The sequence below is a fragment of the Macrobrachium nipponense genome, chromosome 21 (genome assembly GCF_015104395.2).
Source record: "Macrobrachium nipponense isolate FS-2020 chromosome 21, ASM1510439v2, whole genome shotgun sequence".
NCBI lineage: Eukaryota > Metazoa > Arthropoda > Malacostraca > Decapoda > Palaemonidae > Macrobrachium > Macrobrachium nipponense.
The window spans coordinates 24374657-24393864 of NC_087212.1; the positions used below are offsets into that span (position 1 = coordinate 24374657).

Here is a 19208-nt window from a genome sequence, read left to right on the forward strand (position 1 = left end):
CTCTCTCTCTCTCTCTCTCTCTCTCTCTCTCTCGATCAAATTACTGGATAATGTCTCTCTTTGGATACTTGGAATTTGCGTTGTAATCTAACCAGAAACTTCGTTTTGTTATTATTACTGGAAACAAGCAATGATTTTTTCATTATTTGCGCTTTTGGACTGTTATATGTAAACTAGTATGTATTCATTCGCTCGGAAACTAGTTCCGCATATGAGGCGTCACTAAAAAACATAGAAAAATACAACATAAAAAGTGTCGAAAATCATCATAATCTCAAACCGTTTAACGAAACGAACACTTCTCTGTCCTTAACTCGGAGCGTCGGAAGACGCCTCTCTCTCTCTCTCTCTCTCTCTCTCTCTCTCTCTCTCTCTCTCTCTCTCTCTCTCTCTCTCTCTGATCAATTACTGGATAATGTCTCTCTTTGGATACTTGGAATTTGCGTTGTAATCTAACCAGAAACTTCGTTTTGTTATTATTACTGGAAACAAGCAATGATTTTTTCATTATTTGCACTTTTGGACTGTTATATGTAAACTAGTATGTATTCATTCGCTCGGAAACTAGTTCCGCATATGAGGCGTCACTAAAAAACATAGAAAAATACAACATAAAAAGTGTCGAAAATCATCATAATCTCAAACCGTTTAACGAAACGAACACTTCTCTGTCCTTAACTCGGAGCGTCGGAAGACGCCTCTCTCTCTCTCTCTCTCTCTCTCTCTCTCTCTCTCTCTCTCTCTCTCTGATCAAATTACTGGATAATGTCTCTCTTTGGATACTTGGAATTTGCGTTGTAATCTAACCAGAAACTTCGTTTTGTTATTATTACTGGAAACAAGCAATGATTTTTTCATTATTTGCGCTTTTGGACTGTTATATGTAAACTAGTATGTATTCATTCGCTCGGAAACTAGTTCCGCATATGAGGCGTCACTAAAAAACATAGAAAAATACAACATAAAAAGTGTCGAAAATCATCATAATCTCAAAATTTTTGTTGTAATCTAACCAGAAACTTATTTTTATTAATATACTGTGCTAAACTATAAAGGATTTTTATCATAGTATGCGTTTTTTAAAAGCGTCGTTAACTCGGAGCGTCGGAAGCGTCAGCGTCGTAACCTCGGAACAAGCGTCGTAACCCAGGACGGATTTTTCCATTGAATATTTAAGAAAAAGCGTCGTAACCTCGGAACGTCGTAAGCCGGAACCGTCGTAACCCGGGGACCGCCTGTATATATATATATATATATATATATATATATATATATATATATATATTAAAAAAAACATTGAAGACAAAGTTTGGTAGGTGACCGAGTGATGTAATGATACCTATAAGAAAAAATAGTAGATAGGGTAGCGTAAAAACCGTGGGGAGTGCAATCTCCACGGTTCCCCTTGGTCACCTCATTCCTCTCGTTGGATGGTGAAAAGGTTGAAGGACCAATTGAGAAAGATCTGATGCTTCCAATCGGTCTGTGAGTGCAGGCTGTGAGTGGTCACCAAACAGCGGTGATGATCGGTTTGCAGGTCTAGGAAAGTGTTTTCCCCTCAGGAAAACACTCCCTCAAGTATGGTATCAACGCTCCTTACCATCTGGGAAATCACTACTCGAGACCCGGACCGTCTGGTCATGCTACATGACCATTGATTGGGTGCAGAATAGTGTCTAATGACATGACAAGAGCAGGCACCGTCCTCACGGCACGTCAAAATCTCAGAAGCCGAAACTACTCCAAAAGACTGACCGGGGGGACCTCCTACTGGTCTCCTACGTGTGCATGTACAGTCCTGCTGGACCGTCACTTCGGCAAGGCAGAAGTCACCTGAGCAACTCTCACCTTCCCTCCGTACCATGCTTGAGACGTGACGGTGTATTGTACCGTCACGTCAGCCCTGGGATCAGGGCAATTGCTATATGAGCGATCATTGGCAAGGCATAAGTTACCTGAGCCACTTTTGCCGTCCTTTTACACTGTGCCCAAGAAGTAACAGTGAGCGGACTCAGCGTCACTGACTCGAGCTGTACGCTCACCTGCAGGCGAGCGCACACTCAGAGAAGCTCGCTAACGAGCACCCGAGATGGTCCCGGTACCAGAGGCGAACCTCCAGAACCAGGAGCAGAAGTACCAGTAGTAGCAAGAAGTCAGGCCTTCAGTAGCCGAGCAATGGCTGTATGAGAGATCATCGACAAGGCGGGAGTCACCTGAGCAACTCTCACCTTCCTTTCACACTGTGCTCGAGAAAGGACAATCAGTGAACTCAGCATCACCAACTCTAGCTGCACGCTCATCTGCGGGCGAGTGTACACACGGAGAACTTGCGAACGAGCACCCAAGATGGGCCTGGTCCTAGAGGCAGGCCTCTAGAACTAGGAGCAGAAGAACCAACAATAGCTAGTATCTCTGCTTTCCCCGCCCTGCACGCCCCTGGGGCCGGCGAGGCAGTTTCCATTCCTGAGGGAACAGGAGGAACAACGGAAGGCCCATCTGTCTCACCAGGTCCTTAGATATCTCTAAAAAAAGTGAGACTTCTTAGGGTGGGGAGACCATCTTATTCTTATTTGGCAGGGGAGCCTCAGAAGTCAAAGTGAAGGAGGCGGCAACGACAACGACGAAGGGAGAAGGGGAGAGACGATAATTTCTTTCGCTTCCTCAACCTCTTCTTCATCAACTTCATCAGCATGTTAGATATCTCTACTGTCCAGGGCATCTTCAGGTGGAGGGTGTTACCTTAAGGTATTCACCACCAGCTGGGGGAGCGAGGACGACATAGCCTGGAGGAGGAGGCAGAAATTTCCACCTCCAAAGTATGTGGCACTGATGACACCAAAGCAGCGGGAGTCATAGATGTCACATGCTGGGTGTACACCAAATATGGTGGTGCCACATACACAGGCACTGACATGGTCATTGTCGTCCTCCTCTTTCCCATGTGTCACAGGGGCTGCCGAAACATGGTTCATGGGCCCCTGGAGGAAGGAGTGCCAGGTAAGCCCAAATCCACCACACCTGCATGTTCCCAACGGCGAGGTCAAACACACCTGAGGGAGCAAAAGACGTATTAGTAAGGGAAAAAACAATTTTCAAAAAGGAAATTGTATTTTCCCTAACTCCATACACCTGAGTTCCTCTACATATGTTATTATTACCCAAATTATAGGTTCAAGGGTTTACATAATGTGTAGGAATAACTCTCGTTTCCACGTAAATATTGGGTAATCACATCTGCCCCTCCTCCTCTAAGCGTGACGAATCAAGCGAAGAAGCGGGAGGAGGCAATTACCCCAAAAGAAACTATTAACTTATCACACTCACACTTTCAGTACTTAGCGCAGAAGAAGTAAGGCTTGAAGTTAAATTTCAAACAGAAATTCCACAATTCCCGCCTCCCATTTCATGTGCAAATGGAGGGCGAAAGGCACATATAAATTTTGATGCAACATAATAAAGCAAACCCAAATTTCATAAACAAGACAAACAATACAAAAAAGAAAGATCTCACAATTTCTCACAACAGTAGGGGGCAGAGAGACATCAGAACATGACTCTGACCGAAAGCAAAGTGGAATGTTTACATCCAGTCGGGTGGGACTCCCGACCATCAGACAAGCAGTTACTGCCTAACTACCTTGTTGTTATTATCTTACGACCGGATTCTAGCCTTCGCTGAAAGTTAATCCTTATGTAAAGGACCAATGGTTTGTATAACGTGTAGGAACAAATACACTTTATAGAGAATAAACACAGTTTTACATAGAGAAAACAATGAGAAATAAATATAAATGAGTAATGAAATGGATAAATAAACATTTACAATCACTCTTATCCTTATGGAAGACTCTTGTTAGCGTATGGAAGATGGAGAGGAGGGGAGAGGGATGAGGAAAGGTTATTGTTCAGAAGGGGAATCCCCCTGTCTGGGGTTACTTCTCCTCTTCAGTTTTTACCAGCACTCTCCAAGGTTACATCTCTTTGTTTTGTACTGGCACTATCTGGGGTTACTTCCCCTCTTTATTTTTATTGGCACTAGGACCAGCTTGAGAGTCATTGGACCCCTGTCACACAACAAAATGGTCCCGAGACATTTGTTTCTGACGTCCCTTTAAAATCAGCCTAAATAGAAACAAGGCATTGTCATTAAACATGTTTGAGACAGATTACATCTTTGTTGGGATGATAATTCTCCAAAATTTTTTTACATCACTCCATTTCCAAACATGTACTTAATCATTGAAGAAGGCACATTATGTATGCCAGTTTGCTTTTTGAATTTTCAAACCAGCCTCTGCTGGCTTTAAATTCAGACATTTTCTTACTGAGATCGGCATGCAACATTCTTGCCTTTTCACAAATTATTGCCTCCAACACTTTGCTACTAGCTCTTCCTTAAATTCTATAGTGTTTCTTATCTTTTTTACAAAAGGGCTGGCACCTGGAACTTTCTATGGGCCCATGATGGCTTATCCATCAATTGCACTTAAATAAAAAAGCACAAAAAACAATGAACACAAAACCAGAATGGTTCACGAGAGAACATGGGATGCTTGGTTTCGGTGCTAGGTATGAGCCTAGTCATGCGGTGGGCCCTGGAAGGAGCATTCCAGATGTATGAATTTAGAGGAAATGTACGAAATCTGAGTCAAAATTTTGTTGGAAAGAGTCGATAAAAACTGAATTGTACAAAAATCAGGGCATACAAAATATGACAAATTTTCTAAGACAATTTGTATTTTTCATAGCTACAAACCTTCAGTCTTAACAAAGGATAATTTTCTAGTGCCTAGGTGGATCTGGTTAAACAATTGGAGATTGAAAAGCAAGGAATCTGTGAGATCTGGCAACGTATGCGTATATCATGTGAAAACTGGTCAAAGACCGCGCACCTACGCTATCATGTTTAGTATTTTTCTTGACTGCCTGGGTGAGCGACGCGGTTGCTTACTCTCCACCATCCCTGTTTTCGCTCTTTTGCTTGTCTATGTGTGCTTGTGTTATTATGGCTTCCTCTGCGTCTTCTTGGCCTCACCAACATATGTGCCCGGGGATTCCAGGTTTCCCATGTTCTTGTTTCCTGGTTTCTTCAACTACGGACCTCCATTCCACATGCAGTAGGTGTCATGTTGATTTTCGTACTATAAAGAATCCCTGCCTGGAATGTCATGCATGGCCTAAATTGCAGTGGAAGTTATTTCATAGTAAAAGGGAGCATGGTAGAGTTTTGACTCTTCCTTCATGGGAAGGGTTTTCATCGCCTCACCCAGATGCTTCATCTTCTTCATCAGTCACACCCCATGATGGTAGAGTTTGTGTGCCTGTGTCCTTCCTTTTCTTCCATCGATTCGTAGTTGGAAGTATCAGGAGGCCCTCAGGCTGATTTAATGTGTAATGTCGCCCCCTCTTCTTCGGGAGTTAAATTGCTTCCCGGGAGGGAGAAGACTATTTCATTGGTTTCTTCTCTTTCAGGATTGGAATCATCCAAAATGGCAGCGCTCTGGGCGTCACTTGGTCTACGGGGTTCACCGTCCTTGGAGGGTTTGCTGACATATTTCATGGATGTTCGCCTTCCCCCCTTAGGCCTCCCTAGCTGTAACCCCCTTCCCCCCCTGGCTTTCTCTATGTTGGTGCTCGCGGTGAGCCATTTTGTAGTGCACTGCCTGAGCATCATCTTATCGCGCCACTAGTGAGGCCTGCCACTAGCTCGGGTCAGGGGAAGGCCGTGACGTCTCTCTCAGTGCCGTTGGTTATGTCACTCCCAGTTCCAACGGTGATGTCATTTCCATCGGTGATGTCACTTCCATCGGTGACGTCAATCCCTGCTACATCGGTGTCGTCAGTTGGGGCTGCTGCTCTGCCTCACTACTCTGTGTCATCATCATTTGCTCCTGTGACATCATCGTTGCCATCCAGGATGTACGTATCCTCTTACATCCGTGTCGTCTGCGTCCTCTCTTGCAGATCCATCTGAGGCTTTATGTCAGGCGGTTCTTAATAGATTGAACTCTGTTTTGGAGGACAGGTTGGATGCCTCCTCTACTGAGAAGGCTGTGAGCAAACATGTTGAGTTGCCTCCCCCTCTCTTGCCAAGAGGGTGTGTAAGGAAGGAGTGCAGTCTTCCTCCCCTCTATCGCCTCCATCTCCACTGCATCGGCATATCAAGCATTGGAGGGTTAAGGACTTTGCTATTTCTTCGTCAAAGGGTGAAGAGCGGCACATCCATGTTCCTGAGAGTATTAGTGTGTCGTCTCCTTTCCCTGTGCAATCTGCTGTTGCTATGTCGTCCTCTTCTTCCGGACATGAGCATGTTGCGGCCTCACACGTATGTGCGCACCTTGGTAATTTGTCTGCTGCTTCTGTTCCAGTGCCTACTTGTCGTCACAAGGATCTTAAGGTGCCTGTGAAAAGATTGGAAGTTGTAAATGTGGAAGTGGTGCAGCCAGGGTGTTCGCCTTCCCCTCCCGATGATGCTGTTCGTGGTTTGACTCCAAGGAATTCTTGTTCTGCGTCAAGAGTTCAAGATGCTTCTCTGTCGCACGGACACATACATGGACACGCAAGTGAGACATCTATTGTGAGTGTTCGTAGTAGTGTTCCTAGTGTTGTTCTTGGTTTGTCACAGGAGTTGGCATGTGGCTCCAGTCCAGACAGGTCTTTGGTGTCTGCGTTGGCTGGTGCTTCAGGTTCTTTGGCTGCTGGATGTGCAGTTGGTTTGTACAAGGGAGGTGTGTCGGAAAAGCCTGCATCTCCTTCTTGTTATCGGTCTTCATTGCCAGAGCAGGGGGAAGGAGACACAAGAGTTTTTGTCTTCCTTTACCAAGGTTGTTGATCTCATTCGTGGATTCAACAATCTGGAGAGTAGGACTCTGGCTCAGTTTTCTCCCACTCCTACTTGCTTGGAAGCCTTGCTGGGGGCTACACAAGATCTTAAGTTTTCAGCTTCCTTTATCGGGGCATGTCCAGTCGGTCTTGCAGAAGGTGAACACCTATGTGTTAGACTGGGAGAGATCTCTTCTGTCAAGGGGTTCTTCCAAGTTGCTTCCTCCACCCCTCACAAGGCATAGGAAGTATTACGCTACGAACTGTCAGCTTGTTGCCGCGACATCTTAACCCAGATGTCATAAGTCTCAAGCCAGGGTTGATTTTGGAGCAGGTGAGGTTGGTGGTGCCGTCATTATATACATCAACTTTAGCTCAAGATACCCATTTTGTGACTTTTTTTTATCCCTTTCAGTTACAACAAATATCAAACGTCTACTCCTATACAACATAATAGTTCTACTGTACACCTATAAAATCAATAACAAAGGCCTAATACGAATGAACCTTAAAAAACATTTCAAAAAAGCTTTATATAAATATTACTGTTTGGCAAAACAGACATTTCTTATTATTTTCTGAATATTTTCATTGTTACAGTCACCAAGAAAAATCTGTTCCCTTTTACACACAAAAATTCTCTAACCCTATTGAGAGAAATTTTGACAAAACTGATTGAAAAATGATGAATAAATGGCAGTTTGAAATTATTCAAGTTAGATTTTGAAATGAATATTTCTAAAATTGGAGCAGCCTGCTAGTGGGTTGAGTCATCACAAATTTACTTAGAGCAAGGTTTTAAGGCCACTAAAGTCATCTTTGTTGTTATTTAGTGTCAATGGGAAAAGGTGACATTAGTCAGTTCTAACAGTAATTTTATTGTAGTTTATTGTAACAAAAAATGTATTGATTTATCAAATATGAATTATACACTGCAGTATGTGGGGATGCTTATCCACGGGAAATATCCCGCAGCTATAAAACTTAATAATTCTGATACAGTAATTTACATTCACATAACCAGATGCCATACCTACCTACAGAAAAAATCCAAAGTTAAAATTTTTTTCAGTTTCACTGTTCAATTACCTGCTGGCCTCCTTGAGTTTAACACCAAGTAGTAAGTAATTGTTTGATAATGTACGTACATTATCAAACAATGGATATCTATAACATCTTTTACATATAGTACATCAAATTCATTATTCTTCACATTTTATTTTGTAAGGAAGAAAATACACCTAATACTGTTTGTTTACAATATCACATTATATAAGATTAAGAATAACTGAATACAATGTTTTTCAGACCCATAAAGGACACACAGCAATACTATTGAAGCCTCAGAATTATAGAAACTACAAGCCAAATTCTAATTACCATAAGTGGAAACTAGCAAAAACTGGCAAAACCTCATGATGCTGTCAGAAGTTTTACTTCACTCTTGGCCTTTGGCAATGCACAGGCTTAGAAAATAGAGAAATTCTGATTACAGGCATTTAAAATGTTAGACAAAAACAATGGACGTATGAAAAGTGTGAGGCTGAGTCTGAGTAAAAAATAAATACAATACTAAATTACATTAGTTGAGTTTGGGTGGAAATGCAGTGCATATATTATATAGAAGTTTACATATTTTTGTTACACTTAACAAGGATTTGAGCAACAAGACGCAGGCCAATTTTCTTGTGATTGCTTTTCAGGTCAGTTATTTCCACCACAATTTCTCCCCTCCTAAGATGTGTATTATGGCGGGTCTGTTTAAGACTGGCGATCTTAACAATTTCAATAATGATCAGAAACGTACCCTCTCAGTTTTGCCAATGCACATACTTATAATCTTAAACAACAAAGAAAGTGTCTGGCAAATAACTATAAGAATACCCCCCAAATAAAGGAAATGCTGTTCCATTTGAAACATGAAGGATGAAAAATACACCACGCTCTGGTAAGTTTTTGTTCTGTTAGATTAACTTTGTACACAATAATAGAGGCCCCAAAGTAGTTCTTAGTGGGGATTATTATGACATGTATGCTAAAAAATGCAAGGTTACAAAGTAATAGATCTAATATGATAATGCAATTAAGGTCTATTGCCAGGCCACTGACTACACAACCCATGAAATCTTGAGTAATATCTATTAGCAAATAATGACAATAAAATTTCATCCCAATACACATAATGGGACAGCTACTGTTATCAAAGACTAAATCAACCTGTTGAACTCCTAGCAGTCCCCCTAAAATAGGTGCAGTTACTCGATTTATGAAAGAAAAATAATAATAAAACCAAAATAAACAAAACATATATCTGTCAGTGTGGTAACTAGCAAATATTATTATTGGAATACTTTAAAGAGAAATTCAAGTAATTTTTCTACAAAAAATTTATTAAAATTTGTACCATGGCATTCTGGGAACCTGCCCTGCTTTCATTTTCAACGACAGCTGTGCAGGTTCTTGAAAGCTCGGTATTCATTTCAACAGATTTTGATCAAAATTACTGTTTTCACTTTCATCAAATTACTTATATTTTTGAAGTTAAGTCTTGTTACAAAGTTTAACCATGTCACTGCTCTAGAAACTTTAAGGTTGGTACAAACAATTTTCTCTTATCAATTCATGCATGCACGCATACATCCATAGATTCTTACTGCACTTTATGCAGATAGGAATTGTATCTCATTAAACAAGTTACTTCTTGAAAACTTAATACCTGCACATGGAAACAATGTATTGCACATTTAACAGCATTATTTCAAGATTTGTCATTTGTTTTTGGGACAAATGAAAACTTATGCAAAAATTTTGTATATGTAGTAATTATCCACAATAAAAAAATAACAATCCAAAAGAGATAACCCAAATTTCTCCCTCAAAGATGTTATATCTTGATAATGCTATCAAATTGAGAGACTAAGAAAAAATGTTCGTAGGTCCAACAGTAAGTAGCTCAGTCATCGATGTCAACGTCTTGAATTGGGTTGTGTGTACACTCTACTTCATGCATTTTCCATATATTTTGATGCTATCTAAAACAAATTACAACAAATATTACAAGAGGCATATAATTATCAATATTTACCATGTTGAAATATTCTAGAATATTTTTTATATTCTTTACTTAATAGGTCTGTAATATTCTTTCTGGGTATAAGCCAAACAATATTCAACCGTGTGGAAAGGCAGTTACAGCAGCTTTTTGGGGGAGGATGGCAGACAATATAGTCCAGAACTCATCAGATTACTGAAAGGTTGAACAATATACATAATGAACAATAAGATGCCCTCATTCTGCCAGTGAGGAAGCTACTAATCCCTGATCTGGAGCCAGCATAGTATATTTGGTGATGGATAATTCTCCTATTCATAATAACAAAATTGTAAAAGAATGGTTTACAGAAGACTTAAACATCATACAGATTGAATGCCCAGAAAAATCTGCGGACTGTGGGGTCATACCGTCAGCAGGTGGCCACTGCAGCCTTAACTGGTCAAGTTAAATCAGTGTGGGAGTCTCTCCTCTCCAGGGTCAAGAAATTAAAATATGAAAGCTTATTGGTTTTGTGTTAAGGAGGTTTGGTGAAGTAAGTGACCAACCTAAATATCCAGAAAGCTAACGGATTTACAAAATATACAGAATAAATAATTCACCAAAATGCCATTCACAAAAAGAAAAAGTTATATTTGGTAAGACAAAACAAGTGAAACATAAAAATTAGAAGGCAGAGCCAAATAACTCAGAAAAAATTGGATGCTGGAAATAGCCTTTAGGATTATCAACTGAGTGCCATACAAGTTATGACACAGTGGATGTAGTAACCACTGGGGAATTCTCCAAGTCAGCATGGTTAAGGTTGATCAAATAATTTATTTCATTCTCAGCTGGTCTTATACATACTCCCTCTCCATAATTCACTGTGCACAAGTACTACCGAATTTAATGGTTCTGGATAATATTTAATCCACCTTTCACTTATTATTAATAGTGAATAGGTAGTTTGACCCAAAAACCAAGTTAAAATTCTTACCTTGGAAATGGGCTGGCCCAAGGGTTTGTCTTTATTGAGTATGTATATCAAATCTTATTTAATATACTGCAACTCCTTAAAAATCAATTACTGGATAAACTAAAAATATATTTCAACTTCGAAAATATTTTTTCATTCAGTACTGTAAAACACAGTATCCAAAGCTGGAAGTAACTTGCCAACTTTAAAGCCTTCTTATATCTACAGAAGATGACAGTATTCTTGTTGTTATTATTATCATTATTATTATTAATATTATTATTATTATTATAATTATTATTATTATATTAGATGAAACCTATTTAAATGGAAGAAGCCCATGGGGCCATTGACTTAAAATTCAAGCTTCCAATAAATGTTGATATCAACCTCCCACCACAGACCCCACACTGCAGTAGTAACTGATCATAATACAGAGCCAGTTATTCTTCATGGCCCTGGGGGAGGTGTGAACTCGCAACATCAGAGCAGCATGCCGCAATGCTATCAACCATACCAGCGGATCTTGCTTCTGAAATTTTATGTTCTACCTATACTGAAAATTACTTTTGCTCATTTGTCTAGAAGTTAGCAGCCTTTCAAGATTTTCATCAGGCCGCTGTAGTATATTCTTTGCTCCAACCATAGTTATTTTGATTTTGGCTATTGTTGGAAGATATCCTGTTTAAACAACTTCCCTATGCTAGGTGATCTGATTACACAGATTTTAAATGACATTTTGAATAGTCTGTTTAGATCACCACTCTTTGATAAGAAATGACAGCTAAGTAGGTGTCATAATTCACTAGTGTATTTTCAGAAGATGCATTACAATAGTACTGAGCTATGAAATAAACACACTACAGTTTACATACTCATATAGTATAGGTGTTCTCAGTAATTTTACTAAGAAATAAAATGCAAATTGTTATTTATTTTACAATTTAGTACTGGAGACCATTTTTCATGGTTTTTACAATCAATAGTTAACTTCATATACAGGTAGTCCCTAGTTATCGGTGGTCTCAGTTAATGGTGATCCAGTTTTATGGCACCTGTCTAACGCCATATAATCGGCAATTTATGGAGCCATACGGGCCGAATTTCAGTTATCGGCACCATAAGGTGGCGATATTAGAGTTATGGTTCCACAATATACCTAACAGAGTGCCATAAATTGCTGAGTTTCAGTTAATGATGGTTTTCGCTTATCAGCATCCTGCCGAGTACGGTACCCCCACCGATAACCGGGGACTGCCTGTAGTATTTTGAAGTTAACTATTGACCATGAAAAACGGTCTCCAGTACAATGTAATATAAATAGCAATTTTCTTTTTATTTTTCAGTAAAATTACTCAGAAAACCATATATGAGTCCAGTGGCCCACGTTTTTATGCATTTCACATTTCCACATTTCATTTTGTTGTGGATTTTTGTGGAACACATTATTCACTTGTCTGTGGGGGAAATTCCACTAATTCATGAATTTTTTCAAAGAGCAATATTAACTACTAATCACTAACTACGTACTGTATTTTCATTTCATTTTCATCACTGATGTACAAGAGAGAGAGAGAGAGAGAGAGAGAGAGAGAGAGAGAGAGAGAGAGAGAGAGAGAGAGAGAGAGAGAGAGAGAGAGAGAGAGAGAGAGAGAGAGAGAGAGAGAGAAAAGATTATATACATCACACAAAATCTTGTGCTATAAGAATGACAGCACAAGAATTTTTTAATAAATTTATGGGAGATGGTGAGAACAAACCACAAAACGACATAAACCAACAACTTACCGTAGTATAAATAATTTTTTTTATCATGAATGTATTTGTACATAAACACAAAAATACTAAAATGACATGCAAACATAGCATTCTCCTTGGAGATCATGTCCCATCGATCTACATTACCCACATATTTTGGATTTGGTCTATGCAATAGTACTATCCTAAAATATGTACCTGTACAATAAATAAAAACCATCTTACAACGCAGGAAATCATTAATGTGTAATATAAATAAAATGTATGCCCAGTGCATTATTGTATGCTCAAAATGATGACATACGCCAAAGAAACTGTGTCTGAATGATAGGAGATACTTAACAGTTGTAGGTTGGTACTTAATTTTGCAACATACACTTTAAAATGATATTTGGGTGTTCTGGGATGATAGTTTGAGGTACATTTTTGTTTGACCAGTCAAGTTTAGCGATGAACTGTTAAAATAGGCAGGTATAAGTGTTTTAGGGGTGTATATATCCTATTTATGAGTAACCGTATTAGGAGAGTAAGGCAGTCGCCGGGTTACGACGGTGTTGGCTTACGACGTTCCGAGGTTACAATGCTTTTCAATAGAAGTTATTTCCAGGGTTATGACGCATGTTCCAGGGTTACGACGCATGTTCCAGGGTTACGACGCCTACAACGCTCATCTGGGAGATGAAATATGACACCAAAAATGCAAAATAATCAATATTTGAAGGTTTTTTTGATGAAAAATGCTATAAGAATGCAGTTTACATAGTTTTCAATGCACCCAAAGCATTAAAAGTAAAGTTTTCTTAGGATTTTTGACGATATTCCGGCTTACGACGATTTTCGGCTTACGACGCGTCTCAAGAACGGAACCCCCGTCGTAACCCGGGGACCGCCTGTACTGTAATGTGAGGTTACTTTATGTGTTTTGGGATGATGGTTTAGGATGCATTGAAATGATACTAAATTGTTTTAGTATGATAATTTAAGGTATATATTGGTTTGAACTATCAAATTAAGCAGTGAGATGTTAAAATAGGCAGTTATAAGCATTTCAGTTTAAGGGTACAAGGTATTTGTCAGTTATATGCATTTTCAGAGGGGATTCTTGCATTTCTGCAGATTTTGTATTTCAGTGGTTGGTTCTGGAACCTATTCCCATATAAAAATGGGGGGGCACTGTAGTGTATTTGCTACCTTGCAGCACAGTATTGTAATGCATCTTCTGAAAATACACAAAAATACGACAAATTTTAAAAATTGCTGCTTAAACCAGACTTTTGTCATGTCTATACTGCTATTCCCACTTTCATTCTACATGATAATTACACTTTCAGCAAAAGAAATAAAGAACCAATAAGACTAAGCCTGTATACGACAAACAATAACGATTATCACCATAGCTACTTACTCTAAACTATGAGACTTTCACAGTTACTGTACTTCCTATTTTAAAACCTGGAGATCTACTTTCATAAACATCAGAAAGCTGTTATTGATCTATTTCTGGCCTCAGATGTTGTGGACTAGATAGCTAATTCATATTCTAACCACTACTGAACCAGTTCTTTCTCTTAAAAACTATGTTAACTTTCATCAAAGTAATATATTATATGCTAATACGTACCCTAAATCACAGTTAGAATGTAGGCTAACAAATGTTTACAACTGCTCACATAAAAACCAAATTGATGACACCTGTAAGCACTGTACAGTATTACATGACTTTCATATAACTTGCCTATACGTATTTGAGAAAAGATAACATTCAGCAAGAATATTATACACAATGACATTCGCTCTTTCATACTGTTACATGTTCATGCTCTGACTCAAATGGATTTAAACTAATACTGGTAAAATTAAAGCTCACATGCAATATTTCTCCAAGAAACTAATCCTTTCCAGTCCCCAAGTGAATACTATGCCTTTGCATCTATGTTTTTAAAGCAAAAAACACAGATCAGTATTCCATACAAGTGATCACATATTACAAAATCTTACAAGAAAAAAAACTATGATTACATTTACCACTAATGGCTGTTACAAAATTAAACATAACTACAACAAACTACTCATTCTGTATGCTTTACTGTGTAAAATGTACATAACTAGAAATGAAGGAATGAGAAGTTCTATGATGATTTCTGAGACAACAGAAGGCATTTATGCAAATGTACAACTGAGACAACAACAAAACACTAATTTACTTTGAGATTAAAAAAAGAAATTAAGGATCCAGATAAAATGGTCACAAAACATCCTGCTGTGAATCTGAATTTTGTTTAATGACACTTAGGCTATAGTTGCCTAACACAATTATTAGAATATGTAAAAAGCACTACATCTTGCCATGTTAATTAAGTCAGAGACTATACAGGCAATCCCCAGTTATCGGCGGACTCTGTTAATGGCGATCCGGTTTTGAGCCAGTTTTATGGCACCATGCCAGGTCGAGTTTCAGTTACTGGCGCCATAAGGTGTCATTAATTGAGTTATGGCAACATAACATACCTAACAGAGGTGCCATTAACCGAAACGCAGCGCCATAAATTGCTGAATTTCGGTTAATGACGGTTTTCACTTATCAGCACCCTGCCAAGATGGAACCCCTGCCGATAACTAGGGACTGCCTGTAGAGCTTTTACATTTTTTATGTCCAAGATTATCTAAAACTTAATCAACTCAATACCAACTGATAATCTTTCAAATACATCCTTGTCCAACATTATCTACTGAAGAATAAAATTAATACCAACTGATAATCTTTAAAATATATCCTAAGTACAAAAATACATGCTAGCAATTACCATATGCTCTTTAAAGAATCTCCAAATCACAATGTCGAATCTCAGGATGGCTTTTCTGAAAAGAAAATAAAATTCTTTAAATTAGAATATCTTCAGAAAGCATAATAATATTAAAAGTTACAATTAAAGTGATGCACAATGAATGATCAACATAGTTTAACCTGGGCACTGAGTCAAAATTCTCAGCTTCTACAACTATCCTGAGATTTTATCAAAATTCTTTTTGTATATCCCTGCTTATACAAGTATCACAGTTCCACAGAACAATAAAAAAAAATCTTATCTAATGAAATAGTACATACAATTTCAACATAATCATCCTAGGAACATTTAGATTTAGATACTCACTATAAGGCCATATTCTTGAAAAAAAACTTAATAAATAAATTCAAAGTGCCATATTCTTGAGCAAAAAACTTACTATATTAAAAAATCTATACTATTCTCAAACAAAAACCTTGCTAGATTCACAATAAAGTTTTCTAGATATACCACATTTGATAACCAATTCCATTTTATTCCACTCCTCAAAGAAAAACAAGATCAGCTGGTCAAGTCAAATTAGTGCATGAGCATATGATACCTTAAATCTCAGGTAGCAAATTGAATTGTACTTTGTATGAAATACTTGTAACAGTGTGAGGTTGGAGGAGAGTAATTAGGTTAATGAAATACAGTACATATATCTTTGTAAAGGAAAAACTTTTGTAAAAGCTAGGCTTTTTTCAACACAAATCCAGTACTGTAACATTGCCTGCATTGCAATTAAAGCACTGCTGACACTCTGAAAAGTAAAAAGGACCTGAAGGTACATGGGAGTTCCAAGGTAAAGATGCAGCAGGAAATTCAAAGCTCCTGGGAGACAGGGCAACTTGAACTGAAAACGGCCCACAACACTTGGGTCAAAAGAACAACTTCTAGCTGCATTGTTAAGAGATTGCTTAACACTGGTGAAATGAGTTAAGGATGACTCCTTGGACTGGAGGCACTGCAGAGTATAAGGCTTCTAACACTGACCTGAGGAGGATTGAAGTTGATTACGAGACCTCAGTCAAGAAACAGGCATGAAAGAAGAGGATGACAAGGTCGAGGCCCCCATGTTAAGAATGACAGGCCTATTAGTGGAGGAAGTGAGCTTCTCCGCAAGTCATGAACCAAGTCTTCAGCGACAACAGATGAGGCTCATGCTTAGCATCATGAATCAAAGTTACGATGAAGAAAGCAAGCTGAAAAAATCATAAAAAGTTGCAGCCCTCTCCTTCATGAGCATGTCCAGGGGAAAAATAAAGCAACAAGCCTTGGCTGTATCATCTGCTAAAGCCGACACACTTACTGGAAGCAATCTGTCACCACCAAAACCCCACTACTGCAATTACATCAGTACCAAACTCTCTTTGCAGTCTCTTCCAAGTATCTACTGAGCAGCTGGACGAGGAGTAAGGGACTGGGGTATCTTTAGTGATCAACTCCAAGGATAAAGAAGGCAGCCTACCCTGTGAGGAGCAGCCTTGGTTTTGATAACATTTGGAAAGGTACTAGTCTGGTAGAGGATGGTGATGAAAGCACTCATATGGCAGTCATAACTCCTGCTAAAATTGCAATCATTCATCAGCAACACAAGCGCCTCAAAAATAACATCCAACGACGCTTCCAGAAAATCTTTAAGGTCTTTGATCTTGATACCTTATCATATCAAAGAGGAGCAACCAATGCATGTCACATACCCAGTTGAAAACTTCACTAAAAGAAACATAATCCTTGAATCCCCACATTTTCACAGCAATTTTCTTACTCAAGTCTTCAACAAGTAAAGCACCATCCTTGCAGGAATCAAAACTGGCTCTCTTAGGAGTTTAGGACTTCTAGGGGTGTGAAAAGGTTTCCAAAGTCTAGAGGGCCCTGATGGAAGAGTCTATCAAAAAGTCATACTACAGATACTCCTCACTTAACGACATACTTGATTTACAACAACTCGGAGTTACGACAGCAACACGAAAAAAAAAAATGAAAATAAAAACATTGCCAATGATGGCCAAGAGAAAGGCTATTCAGTGCCGATAATTTAGCCCAGCCTAGGTTTTGAAAACCTTGAAATCTATGGCTAAAACAATAAATAAGGCTTTAGTATATCTTGTAAATGTGTGATGTCAAATGTGTTTTTTATATTAACTAGAAAATACATAAATTTTGTCAAGTACGGGACAGCTGTGAGTTGTCAGAATGCACCACCATGGTCCTGTCTGAGACTACTACAACAAAATACATTAGGCACAAATGAATGGCTGACAGCTCCTTTACATTTATGTGTGCAATGTTCCTCCCCGTATTCGCGGGGATCTGTACAGACACCCCCGCAAATAGCTGGAACCTGCGAATAGTTGAAAGCCCTATAAAAATGCTTAAAACTACCTTTTTTTGTTAGTTAAAACTCAAGAAAAACCCACTAAAAATGATTATACCTTGTTTTTTTAATAGTTTTATCACTAAATTTCATTTTATGATAAAAAAAAAAAAAAACCAGGAATTTGTGGATATTTCTCAAATGAAAATACTGCGAATAATGGGCACATATGTTCCAGAGAGAAATCCGTAAATACATAAGTTCACGAATCCAGAGTGCGCGAATGCGGGGGGTTCGCTGTAGCCTTTACTGTTTGTTTGTTTGTATGGTGTTTTATGTTGCATGGAACCAGTGTTTATCCAGCAACGGGACCAACGGCTTTACGTGTCTTCCAAACCATGTCAAGAGTGAACTTCTATCACCAGAAATACAAATTTCTCACACCTCAATGGAATGCCAGAGAATCGAACTCGTGGCCACCAAGGTGGTACACCAACACCATACTCACCACGCCACTGAGGCGCTTGTGTAGCCTTTATTGCTCCAGAGACCTTGAACCTGAAGCTTCCATGTTGCCCAGGGCTCCTCAACTTTGGTCTAATGCGTCTGCATAAAAGGACAGGTCGGGGTTCACCAGCTATAGAAACTTCCCTCTAAAAGTCTGTCCCTGAACATCCACCATCAAAGGTAGGTCCTCCTTTATCTCTTTCATAATTGGGAACGTCACTTTGTCTGGTTGTTCCTTCCCTTTCCAGTTTGCTCATAGGAAGAACTGAAGGGGCCTCATGTGAAGTCTTCCTAGCTTAACAAACTGTTCAATTGATGACAGTGTTCCCAGCAAACTCATCCACTGATTCACAGTGCAAACTGGGAGCAAAAGAAGATCCTGAATCGACTGAAGATAGGACTCTATCCTCTTGGGAGACAGAAAAACCAGAAAACCTAGAGAGTTCATTCTCAGTCCCAAACAGAGAATCTCCTGAGTTGGGGCTAGTTGAGATTTCTCTTTATTTATCAAATGTCCAAGTTCTTTGGCAAGGAGAAGGGTTACCTGTAGAGCCTTCGTGCATTGATCCTGTGATGGGGAGTGGAGGAGTTAGTTGTCTAGGTATGGACATACATTTATACCTAGAAGATGTAGCCATTTCGTGAGGGGAGACAGAACTCGTGTGAATGCTTGCGGTGTAGTGGAGAGACCAAAAGAGAGAGCTCAAAATTGAAAGACTTGCCCCTGAAGACAAATCTCAGGTATTTCCTAGAGTCCCAATGTACTGGAATGTGGATATACACATCCTGCATGTCCAGTTTTATCATCCAGTTTCCCTGCTGGATGGAGGATAACAATGCCAGATTTGTCTCCATCTTGAACTTTGTTTTCTATCAACAGAAGTTCAAGTGCTGACGTCAAAGACAGGTCTCCATCCCCCGATGACCTAGGGACTACAAATAAGCAGTTGTAAAAACCTCTGGATG

General features: G+C 39.1%; 1 protein-coding gene across 1 annotated transcript in view; it reads right to left on the reverse strand.

Annotated features, from left to right (window-relative positions):
• Positions 1–4716: 4716 nt before the first annotated feature.
• The window catches only part of LOC135197850 (proton-coupled zinc antiporter SLC30A9, mitochondrial-like), a gene marked incomplete in the record, with an annotated part of 249988 nt that continues 235496 nt past the window's right edge, over positions 4717–19208 (reverse strand). Inside the window, 2 exon segments of the mRNA XM_064225031.1 lie at positions 4717–13809; positions 15395–15449. Coding sequence (XP_064081101.1) covers positions 15405–15449 — 45 coding nt within the window.